Source organism: Cebidichthys violaceus, unplaced genomic scaffold, assembly GCF_023349555.1.
Source record: "Cebidichthys violaceus isolate CVI_PGR_0920_01 unplaced genomic scaffold, fCebVio1.0.p SCAF_3, whole genome shotgun sequence".
NCBI classification, from domain to species: Eukaryota; Metazoa; Chordata; class Actinopteri; order Perciformes; family Stichaeidae; genus Cebidichthys; species Cebidichthys violaceus.
Window position 1 is genome coordinate 11237591 of NW_027176483.1, and position 22955 is coordinate 11260545.

The 22955-nt window shown below is 41.1% G+C and overlaps 3 protein-coding genes across 6 annotated transcripts in view; 2 read left to right on the forward strand and 1 right to left on the reverse strand.

Annotated features, from left to right (window-relative positions):
* Window positions 1–911: 911 nt before the first annotated feature.
* On the forward strand, window positions 912–7332 carry wash1 (WAS protein family homolog 1). 4 transcript variants are annotated; one of them, XM_068722846.1, is made up of 11 exons: window positions 912–1041; window positions 1572–1712; window positions 2925–3036; window positions 3172–3318; window positions 4658–4794; window positions 4890–5025; window positions 5136–5331; window positions 5439–5606; window positions 5882–6040; window positions 6520–6591; window positions 6686–7332. In XM_068722846.1, exons 1-11 carry the CDS (start codon window positions 1034–1036, stop codon window positions 6826–6828), a joined length of 1419 nt encoding a protein of 472 aa, XP_068578947.1. In that variant the 5' UTR covers window positions 912–1033; the 3' UTR covers window positions 6829–7332. The 4 variants fall into 4 exon arrangements, with proteins under 4 accessions (XP_068578947.1, XP_068578943.1, XP_068578944.1 ...); XM_068722842.1 differs by having other exon boundaries at window positions 912–1712; XM_068722843.1 differs by having other exon boundaries at window positions 912–1712; window positions 6523–6591.
* Window positions 7333–7942: 610 nt separating this feature from the next.
* ddx11 (DEAD/H (Asp-Glu-Ala-Asp/His) box helicase 11) lies at window positions 7943–15575 on the reverse strand. The gene is made up of 28 exons (XM_068722841.1): window positions 15490–15575; window positions 14951–15093; window positions 14612–14827; window positions 14412–14498; window positions 14194–14330; window positions 14048–14105; window positions 13825–13932; window positions 13274–13361; window positions 12746–12948; window positions 12469–12543; window positions 12177–12254; window positions 12040–12086; window positions 11794–11873; window positions 11638–11679; window positions 11491–11558; window positions 11349–11387; window positions 11109–11247; window positions 10487–10618; window positions 10273–10385; window positions 10114–10186; window positions 9362–9465; window positions 9113–9262; window positions 8932–9000; window positions 8730–8830; window positions 8555–8639; window positions 8386–8461; window positions 8129–8283; window positions 7943–8031 (listed from the first exon to the last, which is right to left on the reverse strand). The coding sequence occupies exons 2-28, from the start codon at window positions 15077–15079 to the stop codon at window positions 7999–8001; spliced, it is 2685 nt and encodes an 894-aa protein (XP_068578942.1). The 5' UTR covers window positions 15080–15093; window positions 15490–15575; the 3' UTR covers window positions 7943–7998.
* A 324-nt stretch (window positions 15576–15899) lies between these two features.
* Window positions 15900–22955, forward strand: part of fkbp4 (FKBP prolyl isomerase 4) — a 7237-nt gene continuing 181 nt past the window's right edge. The window contains exons 1-11 of the mRNA XM_068723374.1: window positions 15900–16352; window positions 16878–17022; window positions 17103–17245; window positions 17401–17521; window positions 20085–20241; window positions 20503–20593; window positions 20699–20782; window positions 20875–21060; window positions 21233–21376; window positions 21773–21868; window positions 21970–22955. The exon at window positions 21970–22955 is cut by the window's right edge and continues 181 nt beyond it. Coding sequence (XP_068579475.1) covers window positions 16260–16352; window positions 16878–17022; window positions 17103–17245; window positions 17401–17521; window positions 20085–20241; window positions 20503–20593; window positions 20699–20782; window positions 20875–21060; window positions 21233–21376; window positions 21773–21868; window positions 21970–22071 — 1362 coding nt within the window. The 5' untranslated portion in view covers window positions 15900–16259 and the 3' untranslated portion in view covers window positions 22072–22955. The remainder of the gene's footprint in view (window positions 16353–16877; window positions 17023–17102; window positions 17246–17400; window positions 17522–20084; window positions 20242–20502; window positions 20594–20698; window positions 20783–20874; window positions 21061–21232; window positions 21377–21772; window positions 21869–21969) is intronic.

The window sequence follows — 22955 nt, forward strand, 5'->3', positions numbered from 1 at the left end:
GGAGAAAGTGGCCAAGGCATATCATAATGTTGCACATAGATACCAAATTATACTCGCCCAAACATATCACTATACATATACCTACAATTATATTTTACACAATGAATATCACCAGATTAGCAGCTGTTGTGATGGCCTATAATGTTTCTCTTTTATCTTTGTTTACAAATGAAATTGACAGTTCTAAGACTAATACATTATGGAAGAAAGCTATGCATTGATTAATAAATAACAGCAGTGGGGATATCCATCATGTGGTAAGGATTTAGTTTTGGCTGCAGTTAAGCAACAAAAAAGAAACTGATGATTTAATAAATGAATAGAAGAATCAACGTCCAGCAATACCATGTTTGGGAGGCAAGGTATCTGAAACCCAATTATATCGGATACAAGTCAATAACTTGGCTCCTGTTTAATGCAAATAAACTCAAAAAACAAGTTTTATATATATATATATATATATATATATATATATATATATATATATATATATATATATATATATATATATATATATATATATATATATTATGTACCAACTATCTTTTGATTTCACAGAAAGCATATTGGGCTTGGGATCATCCTCAGCTGACGGTATTTTCATCAATAACCTTTCCATAATTTTTCAAATCATCAATTTCTGTTTGTACATGCATGACGTAAGGCCACTTCCACAATTTAAACTCTGTAACCTGTGTCTTAACCATAAAGATGCATTTAAATAAGAATATGATAGTTTACACATTTTATTATTTGATTTTTTTTTTATTGAAAAGTGTAGTAATATAGACAATACTACCACTAATACTACTACTACTACTAGTACTACTAATCCGAAAGTCCGAATTTAGACATTTCTGAGTGAACTTGAAGGCAACACTCTAACTCCGTTGTGGTCACGTGTCACATGTATGCGGAAGTACAGAACGGTTGTTTCGCTGCCTGTTTGCTAATCATTAGGCTCGGATGCTAGCACAGATAGCCTTGCTGACGATAATTGTTTTTTGTCACCGTTAACAAGTAAACAACACCCATGGTCATGTAAGACATACAATTTCACGCGACTGCATGTTTTTTAGTCTGTCGTATACCTAATTAAATCTGAATTGTTCGGTTAAAGGCTCATGGCGATTCTTTCTTTAGCAGAAACAGGCTTTCTGTTGACTGTCAATCTATTAGTTAGCTACATTATAACGTATAACGCTAGATTATATATTGTAAACACCAATAGTGCGGGTTTATTTCACCATAAACAGCTACAGGGACCAACTTTAGCCAATTTAAGAAAATCTACATACGTGTGTATTCCAGCATTGTCACGTGAGAGTCAGATGAGGTCGAGGAGTGTGGGTTAGCTCAGGATACTGCGTCTGAATAACGTAATGACAGTGTTGTGGTGTTGGTTCTAACAACAAGCACCACTGTGAAACAGTTGGTTGACTTTATCTTCCGGTTTCTCTATCATCACTGATGGATCGATATTTGAATTATTGGAATGGTCAACTCAAGAGTTCGACTTGTGACACGTTCAGCCTTGTTCTTGATTATTTGTTCTGTGTTGCTGTATACAGGATGACCGAGAAGCACTGCCTGGAGGGCCAGGTGTACTCTGTGCCTCTCATCCAGTCAGACCTGAGGAGAGAGGAGGCTGTCCATCAGATAGCAGACGCATTGCTCTACTTGGAGACCATCTCTGCGGATATTTTCAGAAGGCAAGGCCACACACAAACACACAGAAGACTTACCCTAACCCCAAGGACTATATATACGAAGCCTAACCATAACCACTGCCAGACTAATCAGGAAGGCCAGTCCTGTGTAGACCGATTTATGTCCCCGCAAGATGGCACGCACAGGAGCAAGAGGTTGGGAGGGACCAATGCCCGACTACTACTTGTATAATATCATGTTAACGTCATGTTAACATCGTTTTTGCAAAAACGATTTTCTGATTAATTAATTTGTCACTCATAAGAAAATTAGACATATAATCAGTTCTAGTGATACCAGTTGAATGTTTTTTTTAAATTAGAACATATTTTACTGTTCAGATCTTCACACATATTAAGTAGTTTTGCCTGTATTGCTCTGTGTGTAAGGTAACTTATAATAGACTATTATTTTTGACATTTTACTAAAATGAAATACATAAATAACAAAAGAATATAATAATTGAGAGATGAACTGATGGTTGAATGAATAGTGGAGTTACAACTATTGTAACAATCATATTTCTATTAATTTCTTTAGATTCATTCTTTAATTTTGTAGTTCAGTAAAGTAAAACAAAATGCCAGAAGGTACTGCAGTGTGAGTATTGACACTACCAGGGAGTAACAAACAAAGCCAGTCAACAAAAAGAAGTTTAACCACAAAACTGCAATCAAAAAGGTTGTTGATATCAAAGCATCTGTTCCAAGTTTTAATTGACATAAAATAATGTCATAGTTAATGGATTGCACAGTCAGATCCATATTCTCAGCCACATTTTATACCACAGCACCTGTTTCAGAACAGATGGTCCTGTCTGGCACCCTGAAAATAGAGGAAGCGTCTCCTGTAACTACATGAAACGAGTGACATTTCATTTATTTACACAATTGTTTTGCCAATAAAAGCTTTTGATAGATGATGTGTTAGTAATTAGATGATTGATATGAAATGATAAATAGAGTTCACAAACAACTGTGTAATACTTGCTAATAATAATCTTTATTAATTAATTCAGCAACATGCACTTAAAGAATGAAATGTGGAATAAGGTGTCTCAAGTTACGCTCTCCTCTATATTGAATTGTGTTATATGGTCTCAGAAATATCTTCCTCTGTGTGTGGATGTCCATATTCATGTTGGTGTGTGTGTGTGTGTGTGTGTGTGTGTGTGTGTGTGTGTGTGTGTGTGTGTGTGTGTGTGTTGCTTCCAGGGTGTCTGACAGTGTAGAGAAGAACCGCCGCCAGCTGCAGAGCGTTACTGACCGGATCAGACTAGCTCAGGCCCGCGTCGACAAGATCAAAGGCAGTAAGAAGGCCACCAAGGTAACACAGCACCTCCAATTTGGCAGGCAGCTTTTACACTTTGCACCTCTGATGCACAATAGGGTGACAAGATCATTGAAAGCAATAATTTGCCCAGTGTCTGTCAGTTGTATCAGCACTTTTCTGTGTGTGTAGGTTTTCTCCAGTGCGAAGTACCCGGCTCCAGATCGACTTCAGGATTACTCATCTATTTTTACTGAGGCTACAGACCCCTCCTCACAAAATCGCCCCCGACGAAGGATACAGAATAAACTTCGCCCCTTTGATGAGAAGGCTTTGCAGGTGAGATAAATGCATTGAAATGTTGATGACACAAGGAATTAAAAAATGAAACTTGTTAAGAGAGCCAGGGTTTCACAAAGTGTTCCATGTCTTGAAGCCCATGAGCCATAGTGCTGTAACTAATGTAGAAGAGAAGAAAGTGTGCGCTCGCTTGATAGTGTTAGGGCCTCTTTATACAGCTGACAGTGCTAAAAATGTGGGTTCAAAAAAGGGATAAAAAGAGGCATGGGTAATTTCCATTTCCATGGCTTTTATCTTATTGCTGAGAATTACGACGCAGCTCTTACTCCTGTCAGACGAGGACAGGACTGCTTGGAGCTGAAGTCTCGACTCGTCCATATTTATGTAGACTGTGGGGGAAACCTCCCATGACCCCCTAAGTGTTTATGATGGACATCTTGCTCCTCCAGAATCCATGGTCTTCTAAAATATTTATATGTATTTGTTTTTAATAAATGGGCGTCATCTCCTCTTTCTGCCAGTCCATAGACTATGTTTCCAGTGTCCATCAGATCTTCAGATTGACAAAAACTGACAAATATTTCAAATAATTATTTGTTTTGATAAACATTTTTTTTGTGGAAAGAATATGACACAATCCCTTTTAAAGTATGCTTCACCCTTTCACCCGTTACTGTCGTCACGAATGGCTATTTTGTTGTTCAACAAACTAAAATGTATTAGAATGAACAGATGTTCTCTCATGTTTAGCATCATCCTTATTAAAGAATAATTTATCACTGAACCAGCACCGAAAAAGCTTTCATCCACGTCAGTGTCAATTTTCTCACTCCTCCAATTTAAATAACCAACTGAAATCCAGTTAATGAAATGTTCCATTTCCATTGGCTTAGAAGAGAGCAATCATAATAGCTCCTCGTGTTTTGCTCCACAGGTGATCCTTGTTTAGGAGGTAAAAACAACATAGACGTGTAGAAAAGTGAAATGTGTGATAGTGTTTTCCTGAGTGGTTTTGTGTCCGTCTGTGTGTTTGTGTGTGTGCACAGCTCAGCACAGGCTCCTGCATTATTTATTGTGAACACCACAGTTCTTCTATTACCATTTTAGGAAACTTTACAAAAAAACAGCATATTTTCTGCTGCGTCTGCTTGGTCTTGGAATCTGTGTGTGTTTGTCAGAGGAGGGATAACAGGGAGAAATGAAAACACTGCTACTACTTTATTTCTGTGGTGCAGAAATGCATTATTCAATATCCCAGAAGCAAATGTCCCGTGCATGCATCTGCATGCAGGAGCACTTTGGTGGCATTTGTGAGTTGTGTTATTCAAGATTCAGTTGACATTTTACAGAATTCTATGTCTGTATGTCTTCCTTTCAGGAGAAATTGATGTATTTTCCAGTGTGTGTGAGCAAGAAGAGGAAATCTGAGGATGAGACGGAGGAGGGGCTTGGCAGTCTGCCACGCAACATCTCATCTGTCAGCTCACTGTTGCTCTTTAATACTACAGAGAACCTGTGAGTCCACACACACAGACACACACACACAAACAGACAGAGATGCTAACTGTAAACATACATTATCTAAATCTCTTTTTTGTGTGCTTTTGAAGATATAAGAAGTATGTGTTCCTTGATCCTCTGGCGGGAGCAGTGACGAAAACACACACCACGCTAGAGACGGAGAAAGAAGAGAAGCCGTTTGATGCACCGTTGTCCATCACGAAGAGGGAACAGCTGGATAGACAGGTACCTCAAACGCCACTCGCCAACTAAAACACATTGTTAATTTGACTACTTTATATGAAGGATTGGTAATGATGCATGAATGCATGATCTGATCTTTTCCTCCCTAACAGACGGCTGAGTCTTATTTCTATGTGCCAGACCTCGGTCAGGTGCCTGAGATAGATGTGCCGTCCTACTTGCCTGATCTCCCAGGCATCGCAGACGACCTCTCCTACAGCGCAGACCTCGGTCCCGGCTTTGCCCCATCAGGACCCACACACAACATCCCGGATCTGCCCTCTTTCACTGAGGAGAGCGATGCACATGGTACACACACACACACACACACACACACACACACACACACACATACAATTTAGGTTAATACTGTGTTTGAAAAACTGACGTCGACTTCTCATCTCTTTCTCTTTCAGGATCTCAGCTCCAACCTAATGTTCCTCCTCCTCCTCCTCCTCCTCCTCCTCCTCCTCCTCCTGAGCCTGCCCTCGCTCCTGCCATTCCTGCAGGAGCCCCTCCCCCTCCTCCTCCCCCCCCTCCTCCTGTTGACAGCCCCACAGAAGTCTCTCAAGCGCCAAGCTCAGGTTTGTCGCATGCGTGCAACTCGAATCTTGTTCTGGCTACACACTACAGACTTGTAGACAAAAGGAATATGATCGAGCTTGACAGTGTATTAAAGTGGTGAAACTCTGCCACTTCTTCACACACACACACACACACACACACACACACACACACACACACACACACACACACACACAATAAGAAACCCTATTCACTCTCTTACATTGTTGTTATTGACACAGCAATGGGCTTAAAAGAATACCCTGCCACCCCTGACTGTGTCTTCTGTTTGCAGGCCCTGTTTCTGGTGCTCCCACCGCGGTGGTTGCGCCGTCAGACGGCCGCGCCAATCTCCTGGAGTCTATCCGCAACGCTGGAGGCATCGGCAAGGCCAAGTTACGCGACGTTAAAGAACGCAAGATGGAGAAGAAAAAACAGAAGGAGCAAGAGCAAGGTGTCCGATCACTTCAATGTGGCTGTTTCTGCTCATGTTTTATTAACTAACCCAATGAGCTTTAACGATGATGAAGAAAGACATGCAATCAAAGCACAGCATTCCCCCATGAGTTTATACAATGTGTTACACTGCATGTCAGTATGTGAACATTTGTGTATATATCTCATGTAGTTATCACAGTCCATGTCTTTGGGAGCTTAACTTAATAAATGGCAACATTGTTATAGTTGTATTTTAAATTGTCTTAAGCTTATAAATATCAGACAGCATATCTTTGCTTTAATTTCCAGTTGGCTGGCCATCATTTCATATTTATACCGACTAACTAGATAACAAGTCTTGCTGTAATTATGTGCTCCACTCTGAAGCGCAGCACTGGGGAATGATTGAAACCATTTCACTGCTCCAATTACGAATTAGAAAAAAATAATACTGATGGTGTGATTATGTAGTAACTGCCCATCTTTGTCTCACAGCAGTGGGAGCAGCAGCTAGTGGTGGAGACTTTATGTCTGATCTCTTCAACAAACTCTCCATGCGAAGGAAAGGTTAGGATCCTTTTTATGTCAAATGAGATTGAATATAAGGAGGCACGTGGTTGGAACTGCATACAGTAAATAACATGTCCTGTTCCATCTGTAGGCATATCTGGTAAAGGTCCAGCCGGTGGGGAGTCGGCTGAAACTCCAGCTGGTACCGGTAGTGCATTTGCCAGGATGTCGGATGTCATCCCACCACTTCCTGCTCCGCATGCGACGACAGACGATGATGACTGGGAAGCATAACACGATGGACAATGAACACTTAAAGGGCCAGTGTGTAGAATTTGGCGGCTCCTAGCGGTGAGGTTGCAGATCTATCTGAAAATCCTCTGGTGTGCCAAGCATGCATGAGAGCTACAGTGGCCAGGCACGAACATGTGAATGGCCTCAGCTAGAGCCAGTGTTTTGTTTGTCCAGTTTGGGCTACTGTAGAAAGTACACAGCGGAGTGAAGAGGATGTAGATATAAATGGCTCATTTTCAAATAATTACACAATGTTAGACACTGGTCCTTTAAAGCACTGATAATGAAAGCATTCAATAGTTTTGCATAATATTGTGTACAAAGGACATTTTCCTCCCATCATTTAACAATAATTTAAAAAATGCTAAGTTCTCTTACTAACAAAAACTTTCAGTGTAAAATGGCCAATAATTGGCTTCATAATGATAAGTGCATTGATTTGTCTAACCAGTTTAACAAAACATCACTAAAACTCCCAATAATAAAACAGTTTATTGATAATCATATTCACTGTAAAACAATTTCCTTAAATTAAACAAGCAAGTGTTATTAGAACATCCACTGAAATCGTGAAACCTACTAATGTCTCTTATTAAGTCATTTTACATAACACTTAACATTAAATGCTTGAAATATTTAACATATTCGTCAAGAGTAAATCAGTCAACGCTGTGTCTGATATCTGTATAGTAGCTGCTTCAGTAATTCATTTCAACATACTGAATTTAAAAATAACTGACATGTTCCAGACTCAACTCGAAGACATTGCTGGACTGATAGAGTCAATCTGATAACTGGCCTCTGTCTGCAGTGTGACTTCATATACTTCACTTCTCTTAACCAGAGATGTTAGCAAGCCAAAGCAGAACAACAAGAACTAGAAAAGATATGAAAGTTGAAACATAACATACACCAACTATGGTGTACTGAAAACAGACTAACTGAACTTCAGCCAAGAGCACTCGGAGGTCCGACAGCTTCAAAATGTTCAAGAATGTAAACCCAAATAAAAAGGGCTGAGGCAGTCTTGTGATAATTATTACAGATATAGATTTATAATAGAACACATACATTTTTTGGGGTACTCAATTTTGCAAATATCTGCTGTTGCGCTGGGTTTTCCTCAAAGTTTTTCCCAACCTCTGTCAGTTGAGCACAGTGTAAGTGACACTACACTTGCTTCTGCTTCTTCTCCAGGAAGAACTAGGACAGAAGAGTACACAGACAACATATGAATACGTTTTAGTCATGACGCTGTAGTTCCTTTGAGCGTGGATTCATGAGCGTATTTGCTTCTCACCTTCCGTAAGGCAGCAAAGGCAGGGCCAAATGTTGCGTGTGTGCTCGTGCGACTTTTGATCCACGTTGGAAGTTTCGAGAGTGTAGCCGGTCGAGAGTAGCGTCGGTCACACAGCACAATGGAGGAATAGTCGCCACGGTGGCGGATAGCTCTTCCTTTGGGCAGATGAAGTCAAATACATATGAATACCGATCATCTTACCAGCTATGGAATCAGAAATTATTGTAAATTGTATTGCATGAATATTGTATCGTTACCTATGGATTGATTGACAGCCTTCATGCAGAGGTTCTCTATGAGTGCTTGTCCAGGGCTCCTCCCTCCAATGTGAGGCTAAAAACAAAAAAACACACTCTTGTGAGCTTGTACTTGTTTTGGCAGGTTTGTGGACACAGTGAAGACTATTAGGACGGTTAAAAGTCTCACCAGGTGTTTGTCCAGATAGGACATCTTTTCCTGCAACTCTGGGGATTTGATGTTGGGATATGGCATTCCCACCATCACCACGCACCTGTCATCACATGCACACAGAAAAGAGCATTTAGTATCATGTGCTTTTATACAGCATGCAACCGCCAGCTGTCTCACCGACAACACACACCTGCCCAGGTCATCAGAGAAGTTGATGCCCTCGCTCATCTTTCCTCCGACGACAGAGAACAGCAACGCTCCTGTGAGCCCGCCAGCATCTGCAGCACACCTCTAACGAAAGGAAAAGAGACGTGAAAATAGTAACACTCTTGACGAACCGATTATCTATATGTTGGTAATGAGGGCTGATGTTTGAGGCAGTGACAGTTCACCTGGATACAGCGGGAGAACTCGCTCAGCACCTGCTCAACCTGGTTGGCTTTCTTTGGTTCCTGGAAGATCTGAGAAAGTAATGTGACAGCTTATAGACAGTCTGGAAAAATCACTTTAACAATGATTCCCTTAAAACAGCATGCCACCATTGAGCTAAGGCGGTCGTCTCGGGTGAAGTACCTTCTTCTTGTTGGCCAGACGAGTCAGAACACCGCTGGCCTCCCAGTGGGAAACGATGCGCCTCGAGTACTCGTAAGAAGGGAAGAAGCACACGACCCCGCCGGGGACCACGTTACAGATGTTGGAGAGAATGCGCCCAGTCTCGTCCATCTGTCAACAGGCACAGATTTGCAGTGTGCTTGTGTAAACAACGCAGCTATATTCAACGATAGTAAAGCAACAAATAGTATGTGTGTGTGTGTCTGTTACCATGCGTGGAGAGTCTCTGTTTTGGAAAGTGAAATCCAGCTCCTGACCGGAGGGACCGCTGCACAAGACGAGGGGAAGAATGTTCTCGGGAGGAATTACATGACCTACAGACAAAGTGAATTTAATACAACAACACAAACATATTCTATTATTTTACATGATCAAATACAAACAATATTCTATATACAATACAACTCTGACAGCAAATAACAGCTGTATGCAACATAACTATGACTTAAGACATTCCACATCTTGTGAGTTTGAGGACAAAGTAATAATAAATGTCTTTCATTTTGTGTGCCAGTGCTACAGTGTTGTTCATGTGGCTTAGGATACAACATTCTTCCTAAAATACAGCCTGTGCCATGACAGGCAGCAGATGTTACCTTCCCCTGATACTAATACAGGGTTAGTGTTTGTATACAGTGGATAGACAATTCATGGTTTAGTTCACAAGATGGCATCATTGTTCTCTCTTCTTGGGTCAGTTTTCTTATAATCTGTCTAATCTGTCACTCAAACCAAATGCCAGCTCATGACATGACTCTTAGCCAATTTGCATGCATGACCAATAGCAAAATTAGCACTCGTATTTTAAAAAATGGTTGTCATTTGAGTTTTTGTCAGGCATTACATTATTCGTCAATGACTCCCCACGGCAGAAATATTGATAAACACATCACTAAGAGAAAGTGCATCCTAAGAGAGAAACTCCACAAAGTGCTGCGGCGTTTTAAAAATGGGCCACTCACCACAGGAAAACTCAGCGATGCGCTCCTCTCCCACTCCAGCAGAAAACAGTAACTCTTGTTTGAAGTCTGAAACCTACATATCACATCTTTCAGAATGATAAAAAAAAAACTTACACAGCGAAGGCTTGGTTTATTTTTAGTGGAGTCAAAATGACTTGCAGGCTGCATGGTTCCTCCTGCGATGACGACTGCTCTGCACTGCTTCAGCACCTGGGCAAAGTGGACCGCTGGATTCAACAGCAGGAACTTGACACTGCTCTCTGACAAAGTACCTGGACATGAAACAGCAAGTGCATTTTTATTATAACACTTTGATTTCATTACCGTCCTTTATTTGGAGGTGTTTTTTTTGTTTGTTTTTTTCAAACGGTACCTTGTCTGTGCACCAATACTCTGCCATCAGTGTTGCTGTTGGTGAGAGCCATAAAGAAAACCTCCACTTGCATCATGGGAGATGCAGACAGTACTTTCTCTGCCTCTGACCCCTGCTGGTCTGCTGAGGAAACTGCACACATGGGAGAAGATAAATCATGAATGACCAGAGGAATGCTACATTGTTTAGTGTCTGTTGAGTGTGGATGTGAGGGATAAAAACAACAATATCTGCACATGCAGCTTAACCAAAAACACTCAATTGCATCTTTTTTTTAGCAACATGCTAGTTTTCCAGTTTGATAACAACATACGTGTTCTATATCTGTTCTCCTGCATGTACATTTTACAAACAAGGAAATGTGAGACATTTTCATGGTAGTGGTTGTTATTGTGGGGACTGTCTGCAAAAGTGCTTGGTCAGTGTAAAGTTGTAAAATGACTATTTAGAGGAAAGTGAATTTCTCCCAATTTAGTTCTGTGACAGCCAAAGTTTCCAGAAATTAACAGTTTTAAGTTTTTCTCATAGCTGATTAGGATCCCATTTATTTCAGTCACTGACTTCACATTACAACCGTAATGCCACATGTCTGCAATGATGACGTAAAAATCATCCCTCTGACCTGGCGCATTGACCTGGTTGCTCTGCAGTGTTTGAAGGTAGCGGTTTAGGCCCTCTGTGCGTCGGTTCTCCTTGTTGGAGCTGCTCTGGGTCTGCAGACTCACACCTGATCCTGCGTACTTCTCCACAAAGCCTCCTAGCTGCAGAGAGAAGACACGTGTGGGATTCATTTGATTTTACAGTGGATCTCTCAATATTTATGAGGCAGAAACTAATAAATACATATATGTTAAACACTTACTTTTCTGCTAATCATGCTCTTCTCAAAGTATCTCTGTAACTGAAGGGAGTGACATTGAAGGAATCAGAGTTTGCAGTTTGAATATGGCGTTTAAAAGCCATGTTATAGATTTTTTTAACAGCATTAGAACACTTTCAACTACCTTAAACAAGTTGATATTGTCGATCTGAGCCTTGAAGAGGAAGTTGTTGATGGTGTGCAGTTCAGTTCCTAAAAGATAAAGAAACATGACTGGTTGGCAATGTATTCTTAAATGTGTAGTGTGTTTATGTGTGTGTTATTTACTAACCTGTTTGTGTCATCTGGCTCTGTGGATTCTGCCCCACCTTACCTGGATGGATCACATCATTTACAGCATTATTTGAAATGCCGAGCAATTGTCCCACCTACCCTTGTTGCAGACTGGCAGTAATCAAAAAGTAATTTTAGCTCAAAACACACTCACCTCCCAGCACCCGGACAAGCCCCTCAGTCACAAACAGAATCTGTTTGATGTACATCAGGTTCTTTGCCTTCAGTCTGCTCCTGGTGTTGTCGAAACATAAACATCAAGAATTAGGAGGTCGATGGAAAGAGTCCGTCTGTACTTTTGTCCTTCGATTTCCTCAACAACCATTCATCCGAACCGCACTATATTACAATACTGAATTGATGGGCGATTGCATTTTTTTGAGTCTGTGTGTAAACTTACTTATAGCGGTCAGCATACTGGGTGAGCTGCGAGTGGGCACGGCAAAGCTATGGAAGATTCACAAATCAGTATCATGCAGAGAACATGTGTGATTTAGACTTACATGAGGTCTACATGAGATGTATGATGGTGTTAACCTGCGCTCCAGTGAGTTCTGCGCTGTGTATACTGGAAAGTGTGTCACTAAGATTGTGAGCTTCATCTATGATCACCACCTGTAAAAGAAAATATATATATATATATATATATATATATATATATATATATATATATATATGCTTTCAGTAATATGATTGATACTAATCCAGGTATGGCAGAATTATCAGGAACACAAACCATCTCAAACACCTCATAATCATCGTGTGTGTTTAGTTATTGCTGTGTTAAACTACTTATGAAATATTGTGGTTTTTTTACATCTAATCCTACCTGTCCCTTCAACTGGACTCCTGCTGCCCTCCTTGTGGCTTCATGAAGCAACATCTGATAGGGCAACACCACCAACTATGCAGACGAGATAAACATACACCACACACATTAACACAAAAACTTCAATCTGCTTACCAGAAGTTCATGAATAAATAAACAATGCTTTCAAGAAATTTAGGAACAAGCTAGAGCAATGTTAGCAGCACAGCAGGCAGCTGATCTCCAATGTGATGAGACACAGGAATGGATGAACGGAGTAGGAAGAGGACAGTGTTACCTGTGCAGGCGGAACCGCTAGGCGTGTAGCGTAGTAGGGACACGAATGCGTCTCTCTGCCCAGCTTCAGCATCTGCTCAATATCGTGGACTGTCCCCAGAACGTCGTCCCTCATCTGCTGCAGTGCTGAAGCTTTCTTATAGGGACACACACTCTTTGCTGGGCCTCGCTTACGCTTTACACCCTCGTCATGCTGTGGCTTCTCTACAAAATGGCAGAACGGGCAGCATTGTAAGCAAAACAAGTCTTATTTATGTTTTATGTTTTAAGACAGCTCTTGGGTTACGGATGCATTCTATAACGGCCTTTCCGTTTAATTCTGATTTGTGGCATGTTTTGTGTTGTTGTTTGACTGTAACTCATTGTTATTGCCATCTCTCTTGGACCAGGACACTCTTGAAAAAGTACATTTTAATCCTAAAGCTTTTCTGGTTCAACTAAAGATTATATATTTTAAAATTACAATCCTCTAGCTATTTGTGAAATGATCATCTGTAAGTTCTGGAGTTAGTGTGTGAAGGGCTCTCACCATGTTTGTTTTTCTGCATCTCCATGCAGCGGTCGTTAATGCGCTGGCTGCTGCCGAGGCGGCGCACCTCTTCGTTGATACACAGATTCTGGAAAGTACACAGTTTCATGTTTACTGGGCAAAATCCTGTCACATGTCACGGGTAACGAACATGTTTTAATGATTGAATTCAAGTAACGATTCCTGTTTAATACCAAGTTTTGTGTGGGATGGATAGAGATGTAAGGTTTTTCAACATCCTGTTTTTGATCATTTTAATCAACGTTTTTAGCCATGTAATCACATTTTTGTACTTATCCTTGAATTGGAAAATACACATAATGAAAGGTATAGTATAAAGGTATAACTTCTGGAATTGGTTTTCTTGGAAACTTCTACGTGGAAACAGAGTCTGTAACAGACAACACACTCGTAAAGCTTCTCACACAAAACTATCAGTGTTCACAATGGATAAGGTTTAACCAAAATAAACTTAAATCTAAACCGGTTAACTGCTGGTCTTGGTGTGTATGTGTGCGTGTGTGTGTGTATGTATGTATGTGTACACATACCTGCCGTGAGCCCAGTGTGACCAGACTGATGTCCTTGCTGAAGGGGCTCTTCTGAACCTCATGGACAAATTGGGCCAGCTGGGAGTGTGTGCGACTGCAGTAGTAAATCTGAGAACACGCATATGTAATGTGTGACACTCATCATCATTATGTTTTATGTCGGTGGGACACTCATCCTTACAGTTATTAGAGTTACAATGTGACATTTCTCTCTCTCACACACCTTAGTAACATGTTCTTCAACCAGCTCGTCGTCGGAGTCATCCTCGGCACCACGAAATCTGAGCACGAGAGCAAAACACACCCTGCTGTCATGTCACAACATTTGATATGATTGGTAATCATTCAATAATCAATGGCTGCGCTCACCTGCTCCTGGTCTTTGGCTCATCATCACTCTCATATTCCGCAATGATGAGCTCCTCATCCTCTTGGTCGCCTTGTGTCTCGGTCTCTTCTTCTTTACTGAGATGGAGCAATTTGAATGCCTCTTCATCTTCACAGCTCTACAGATGCATACATGTGTTTATGAAGTCGTAGAGACTTGACTTACAGTGATTGTAAATGCCACCGTGCAGGACACTTACTTTTCTCTTCATTGCATACTTAAGTTGAACATTGTTTCTGATCATTTCTAATCGTTCTTCCCTCTTCTTTCTTTTCAATTCTTCTTCCTGACATAGAAAAAAAAAGCATCCGATAATATTCAAAAGCTGAGCAGGTGAGATGTCGAAGTTCCCAGAGATCCAACGCCAAGGACACATCTGAATTACATTGATAGTCTTACCTTCAACTTTGACACCAAGTCACGCTCTGCCTTTTTTTGAACAAAATCAGTGATCCAGTCCGGCTCTGCTGAGGAGCTTGTGGCGGAGGACGGAGCAGTAGAAGTGGAAAGAGCTGCTTCTCCTTCATGCAGCAGAGCAGCTGTCTCCTGTCTGCTCTTCTCCTCGTGGTCTTTGAGCCAGCTCAACGCTCCACATATTAGACTCAGAGACTTGCCCTGAGTTGAAGAACATATATGTTAAAAAAAAAACACACACAAAAATCTTAAGAAATAATAATAAATAAAATCGAATGTCTCTTGCTATAAATCTCTCTTATATACACATGCAAACATACACACCGTTCCAGTTGGACTTTCAAAGATTCCAACTTTGCCCTGGTCAAGTGCACTGTACAGAGCCTGCATGAACTGCTCCTGGATGTTATAAGGCTGGTAGGGAAATGGAAATTGGGCCCTGCCATTCTCCATGTTCGTGAACCTCCCTGAAGAGATGACATCAGGGTTAACAAAAGAGCCCCTTGATCAACTGAACAGCACACACACAGTGTGTTTAGACTGGCTTGTATTAGCTACAAGCTTCACCTCCTGATAGTGATGTTGTGTCTAACATTACAAAGCTAGACAGGCGCCGAATTCTGCTTTTGGATTGGATTCTGCTCTTGTGCAGATCAATCTAACGTTAAAATGTTCATTTAAATAAACAGCTACGTGTTATGTCAAGCTGCTAATGTTGAATTGCATAGGTCGTCACTGCGAGCTTTCAAGTTGCCTTGAAAGGAAATCTGTATTAATAGCTGTCTCGAATTCATGGCTAGCTAACTAATAACCTATCCCATTATTAGCTGAATTCTTACGGTTGTCATATAGTAACCACTTACCCGCAGATATTCCTCAGAAAATAGATTTTACTCTGTGTGATTATGTTAAACTCCCGGCTATTCAACAACCGCGCAACAGACAACAGTGGGGGCGGATTCTGACCAATAGGGAGCAAGATAAACCAAAGAGCGCATGTTTTAAATTTGTGCTGTGCTTGCGTATTCGGTGCTATGTACAAGTATGGCCTATATTTGTCCTTTAACGCGGGACCATTGAGTTATTACAGAATATTGTAACTAAGTACACTACTAATTATCTACGTGATGGCATACTATATCTCAACATTTTGCATTTGCTCAGCTCTTTATAAGTGCACCGCCTTTTCGGGAGATGCGTATGTATATAACAAGCGCCTCATACGCGGGTTTAACCTCTAGATCCTCCCTAAAATGTCTGGAAAATTCTCTGCCCTTTTTTAAGCGCTTGTCAGACGCCACACTGCAAGACAACGTGGACTGGTACCTAACCGATACCTCATACTATACTCTACTATCAATATAGATACAAGTGTGACTGGTGCACGACGATAGTCTCAGCGCAGCTAGCTGGACGCTGTACCGTGTATGTTTTACTTCAATAGCACTCACAAGTACGTAAGGCTAGCCAAGAGCTTTAACCAGCGTTAGCTAGCTAGCTAGAGTTGACGTGAGACAGGTTGTCTCTTGCTGCGTGGTTTCAGAAGTATAGTTAGCTTTAGCCACCACTACTGCAGTCAGTGTTCATTTTGAATTGTGGTGCAGGAGTAAGGTTAGGAGAGTGAAATCTGACGATGACTGCAGAAGAGCAGACAAGTGAAGGACAACACGCCATCCCAATGGAGGGAGAGGACATCACACCAAAGAAAGACGGGGGTGTTTTAAAGGTAAATGATTGTGTTTTTTAACTCCAGCTAATGTTAGCTGAGTGGTTAGCTGCTTGTCTACTCATTCAAATGTGCTAACGTTAGCTGTTGTTGGCGAATCTAACGCGTGCAAACTGTCATTACACGGCGTATGGGAGCACAATGTTGACAACACCGTAACAACACTGTCTTGTTTCTTTCTATTGTTCTCCTAAACGTCAACTTCTGGGTGTGAAAAACTTGGATAATTAATCAGCCATTTCAACCGTCCTCACTTCTAGATGTCTCTGGAGCCTTGGAGAGATTCTTAATGCTAAAACTATTCATGCTCATGGGGACATTTGATATTCACCCACACCCACACGCAGAGGGTTTACAGCTCACGTTCATTCACAAAGGATTTGTCAGCTTTGCCTAATGCAAAGTACCAGACAGCAGTGTACACAGGACACACATGTGTGTCGTACATCTGTTGCTGTGAGAACAGTTTTTTTTTTAAAGTCCCATACTCATTGTTTTTGACCAATCTTATTCTTGGTTTTGCAGCTTGTGAAAAGAGAAGGCACGGGCACAGAGCTGCCTATGACCGGCGACAAAGTGTTTGTACACTACGTTGGCACACTTGTGGATGGTTCTCATTTCGACTCGAGCAGAGACAGAGGAGAGAAGTTCTCCTTTGAGTTGGGCAAAGGTTGGTTTCGTATTTAACGGAGACGTTCAGCTGTCATAGCTGCACGGCGAGTGTTGGTAATTGGTCTTCTTTGTGTTTAGGTCAAGTAATAAAGGCATGGGACATTGGCGTAGCCACCATGAAAGTGGGGGAGTTGTGCCAGCTCATCTGTAAGCCAGAGTATGCTTATGGATCTGCAGGCAGTCCGCCCAAGATACCCCCTAACGCCACGCTTCTTTTTGAGGTAAGCGTCGGTGATATCGGGTAACATTGATTATCCGTTTTATACTTTCAATCATACTCCCCGTTTGTTTGTTTTTGTTTTTGTTGTTGACGAATTGTACACCATGATCCTTTTATGGGTGTTAAATATTAATTTACACATCTGCACACTTGTAGGTGGAACTGTTTGAATTTCGAGGCGAGGACATAACCGAGGAGGAGGATGGAGGAATCATCCGTCGCATTATCACTAAAGGGCAGGGATACTCCAAGCCTAACGAAGGAGCTTCTGTTGACGGTAACACATCCAGGCACGGCTATTTCTCAGCTAAAGTTGAAGAAACAAGATTTTACTATGTGCGATTATAATAGTGTAATTTACAGTTGTGGTCAAAAGTTTACATACACTTGTAAAGAACATAATGTCATGGCTCTCTTGAGTTTCCAGTTATTTCTACAACTCTGATTTTTCTCTGATAGAGTGATTGGAACAGATACTTCTTTGTCACAAAAAACATTCATGAAGTTTGGTTCTTTCATGACTTTATTATGGGTTAACAGAAAAAGTGACAAAATCTGCTGGGTCAAAAATATACATACAGCAACATGAATTAGCAATTTTGGTGACTTAGAAAGTTGTGTCAATGAAATGAGCTTCATAGCATGGCCTCTTAACTTCTTGTGAGTGATTATGAGTGACTACAGCTGGTGACTTCTCTGAGGCCATTTAAATAGGGCTCATTGGATACAAACGCCCACAAACGCTACAATGGGAAAGTCAAAGGAGCTCAGCATGGATCTGAAAAAGCGAATCATTGACTTGAACAAGTCAGGAAAGTCACTTGGAGCCATTTCAAAGCAGCTGCAGGTCCCAAGAGCAACAGTGCAAACAATTGTTTGTAAGTATAAAGTGCATGGCACTGTTTTGTCACTGCCACGATCAGGAAGAAAACGCAAGCTATCACCTGCTGCTGAGAGAAAATTGGTCAGGAGGGTGAAGAGTCAACCGAGAACCACCAAAAAGCAGATCTGCCAAGAATTAGAAGCTGCTGGAACACAGGTGTCAGTGTCCACAGTCAAGCGTGTTTTGCATCTCCATGGACTGAGAGGCTGCCGTGCAAGAAGGAAGCCCTTGCTCCAAAAGCGCCACCTTAAGGCTCGACTGAAGTTTGCTGCTGATCACATGGACAAAGATAAGACCTTCTGGAGGAAAGTTCTGTGGTCAGACAAAACAAAAATCGAGCTGTTTGGCCACAATGCCCAGCAATATGTTTGGAGGAGAAAAGGTGAGGCCTTTAACCCCAAGAACACCATGCCTACCGTCAAGCACGGTGGTGGTAGTATTATGCTGTGGGGCTGTTTTGCTGCCAATGGAACTGGTGCTTTACAGAGAGTAAATGGGATAATGAAGAAGGAGGATTACCTTCAAATTCTTCAGGATAACCTAAAATCATCAGCCCGAAGGTTGGGTCTTGGGCGCAGTTGGGTGTTCCAACAGGACAATGACCCCAAACACACATCAAAAGTGGTAATGGAATGGCTGAATCAGGCTAGAATTAGGGTTTTAGAATGGCCTTCCCAAAGTCCTGACTTAAATCCCATTGAGAACATGTGGACAATGCTGAAGAAACAAGTCCATGTCAGAAAGCCATCAAATTTAACTGAACTGCACCAATTCTGTCAAGAGGAGTGGTCAAAGATTCAACGAGAAGCTTGCCAGAAGCTTGTGGATGGCTACCAAAAGCGCCTAATTGAAGTGAAAATGGCCAAGGGACATGTAACCAAATATTAGCACTGCTGTATGTATATTTTTGACCCAGCAGATTTGATCACTTTTTCTGTTAACCCATAATAAAGTCATGAAAGAACCAAACTTCATGAATGTTTTTTGTGACAAAGAAGTGTCTGTTCCAATCACTCTATCAGAGAAAAATCAGAGTTGTAGAAATAACGGGGAAACTCAAGAGAGCCATGACATTATGTTCTTTACAAGTGTATGTAAACTTTTGACCACAACTGTATGTAGTAAAGTTGCTAACGATAGAAATGGTAGTCTACGTTCTTTATTAAGCTTCAACCAACACGTCAGACCAAACTCAAATATATGAGGCTGTATTTGCAAATACATTTTTAAGCCATGAATTTACTTGCAAAAATCGGTTGGATTAAGATAGGTAGGCTATGGTAGATAATGGTGATGCAGAAATGCCTGCAAGTTTGCACATTAAAATGTTATCCGATGCCCAAATGATGAACTCAAATTTATCTTCTGAGCACAACGTTTTTAGTTTCGGCCTCCCTGGAGAGCAGAGGCTGGAGTCAGCATGAAGTTATATTTATTACAATAACTTTTTTTTTTTAAATGCAGGTCCAACACCTTATAGCATGCATGATATAGCATTGTGTCACTTCTACTGTTCACCTCACAAGCACTGAGACGGAAGAGCCATTTGTAATGCAGACATTAACTTTCACGAGTTACAAAAATCCTGACTCAAATTGGCGCAAACTGCTGAAGTGCCTTTAAACTGGACTTCCTGGTTTGTATTTCATCTTCTCCGTCATATCTCTGCGGTACGTTGGAGGAGCATGCAAAACAGTGTGTGTACCTGCTGCCAAACCTGACGGGGTTGTATGTGAGGATTGAGACAGATGGTACATAAGTAATGTTTTGGCATAAATTAGTGTTTTAACACATGAGCATATAAATAGGGATTGAAAATAAGTAGATTATTTGAGGAATTTTGCTGCTTTTTACCTCACCATGATAGCTGGCACCTACTGGAGTCTATTGTAACTGTTTAAATCAAACCTGCTGATGCACAAAACCCCTAACCGTAGCATTTTTCCTCCCCTTTCAGTAACTGTGGTGGGTTCCTGTGAGGGACGCGTATTTGACGAGAGAGAACTGAAGTTTGAGGTTGGAGATGGAGAGGGTCTTGGCTTCCCAGTTGGAGTGGAGAAAGCTATAATGGCTATGGAGCAGGAAGAGGAGGCCCTCTTCAATATTAAGCCTAAGTATGATCAAATGTACTGTTTGTATGTATGTTTCTTTGTTTCTCTTTCCGCAGATCATTCATGTGTTTAGATTAATGTATAACAAGACTGAAATTTAACAATTTCACGATTAAAAAAAAATGAAATTAAAGAACTTAAGCAACACAATCATTTAATCTACTCTAGACGGTAGCATGTTTCTTTTGCAATGCTGATTTGAACTTTAACAGATAACACTAATATGCTTGAGATAATTAATTGTATGTGTTTTTTGATTTGTAGATATGGCTTTGGTAATGCAGGCAATGTCAAGTATAACATTCCTGCTGGAGCAACACTGCAATACAAAATCAAGCTGACAGCCTTTGAGAAGGTAAACCGATCTTATGAACACAACTTGGCTTTAGCTGGTCGGTTACATGTGTCCAGCAACATTTCCCCCTCTAGGAAGTGATTCATGTGTTTTTGTTTTCTTTAGGCGAAGGAATCGTGGGAGATGAACACGGTAGAAAAGCTGGAACAGAGCAGCATTGTCAAAGACAAAGGAACCCAGTATTTTAAGGTGAGCAGTAGGGTATTCACACAGCTGTAAAGATAATTTTGAAGTCGGACACTTTGTCATGTTTTCTAATGAACTTATTCCATATGCCTCAGGAGGGGAAATACAAGCAGGCATCAGTGCAGTACAAAAGGATCGTGTCATGGCTGGAACACGAGTCTGGTTTGTCAGAGGAGGACGAGAAGAAGGCCAAAGCTTTGCGGTTGGCAGCACATCTGAATTTAGCCATGTGCTTCCTTAAACTACAGGAGCCAAATCAAGTCCTAGAAAACTGTGACAAGGTATTTAATATCTATTGTTAACACGTTTTAACAATTTGTGGACAATTTATTCAGTAATTAGCAGGTTAACGACTTGTTATGTCTTTTTATGTTGAGTATAGGACTTAAAAATGTATTTTTATATGGTACTTTAATACTGTAATATTTCTCTGTCCTCTGTTCACAATTGTAGGCTCTGGAGTTGCAGGCATCTAATGAGAAGGCTTTGTTCCGAAGGGGTGAGGCACTGTTTGGTATGAAGGAGTTTGACAAGGCAAGAGATGACTTCCAGCAGGTTGCTCAACTGTATCCTGCCAACAAGGCTGCCAAGAGCCAGGTATAACGCAGTGTTCCTTAAAGATGATCCCTTCATAATGGGCCTTATTTTCCCATCATGACGAATTTGTTACAAATAACAATAATAAAAATAAAAAAAACATTCAGGGAGTTCAATTAATGTCCTTTTTGATATTCAGGATGTTGCTTATTGTTTTTGACATGACGTTCAGTTCTCAGAAAAAATACAAAGTAAAAATGATCTTTTAAGAGTCATATTGACATCATACTAGAAATATAACACTTTTCACTACAGTGTCTTTGTCGACATCTGTTGCGACAAAGACACTGTCAAAAGCGTTTTAGAATCGTGATATATCTGTTATTATATATTCTTTCTTTTACTGTGCCGTCTCTGAAAATACGGCTGTCCGACCTTTCCATTCTACTCTGCTAGGTGAGCCTTTGTCAGAAACGAATCAAGGAGCAGCACGAGAAGGACAAACGCATCTACGCCAACATGTTCCAGAAATTTGCAGATAGGGATTCAAAGGTGAAGGATTGTTTTTTAAAATGGCCACATGGGGGTGTGATAAGCATGCGTTTAGATATTTCAAAGTGACTTTTTTTTTTCCTCTCTCTCTTCATGAACAGAAAGAAGCAGAGACTGTGAAGGGTGAGGGAAAGGCGAGCGGCGATGATGGGATGGAAGTTGAGAACGGAGAAAAGGAAGTTGCCAGCGAAGCAAAGGCGTAGTGCGTGTGTGCGCGTGCGTGTGTGCGTGTGTGCGTGTGTGCGCGTGTGCGCGTGTGCGTGTGTGTGTGTGTGTGTGTGTGTGTGAGCACTGACTTGAGCAGCGTCTCCGATGGCTCTATTTGTCCCCGGGCTTTTTGCTTTGGCGGCCACCCAAGCGGGTGGGGCTTCTCCAGCTTATGGGACGTGGTTTTAATAAATGAATCATGTGCCACAACAACCCTACCCCTCAACCTGCAGCTTTGAACTGAGCATGTGTTTTCACAGTGCTTTGGGTAGATTAAAAGTGCATCCAAGTGTTAAGTGCAGAATTTCACCCGTCAAGGGCTAGACCATTCACCTTGCACTACCCCCTGTCCTCTACCCTTCATGTATTATGCTATCCATTGAACACTCCTTATGGGCCTACTGATCAATTCCTGGAGTTGGGATGGTCGTGTGCATAGATATGTGTCTGAATGTGAGAGTGACTGAGTCCCAAAGTACGTATGTAGCAGCACTGTGGATAGGTGGAGTAATAAGACGTTGACCTGGAATAGCTATCTAACTTTGAGCTTCTTTCTTAATCTAAAGATGGTGCTCCTCCATAACCCCCAGGTTACATGACTGTTTACCTTGACTTTGTATTTTTCTTATTTTTTTCCGGTGTTGTGCTTGTGACTTCTTTGTTCTCAAGATGATGAATACAACCAATGACTTAACTGGAATACATGCATTTTAAAGCAGCTAGAAATTACATGAATTAGCCTCTCCTGGACACACTCAAGTAATAAAACAGTTAGTCTTTGTCTTAATTTACTGTAAAAAAAAAAAAAAAAAAATACATGAATGAACGTGTGCTTGTATAGCTCGTTGGAATCAGGCTGTTGAAGATGGTACGCCAGGAT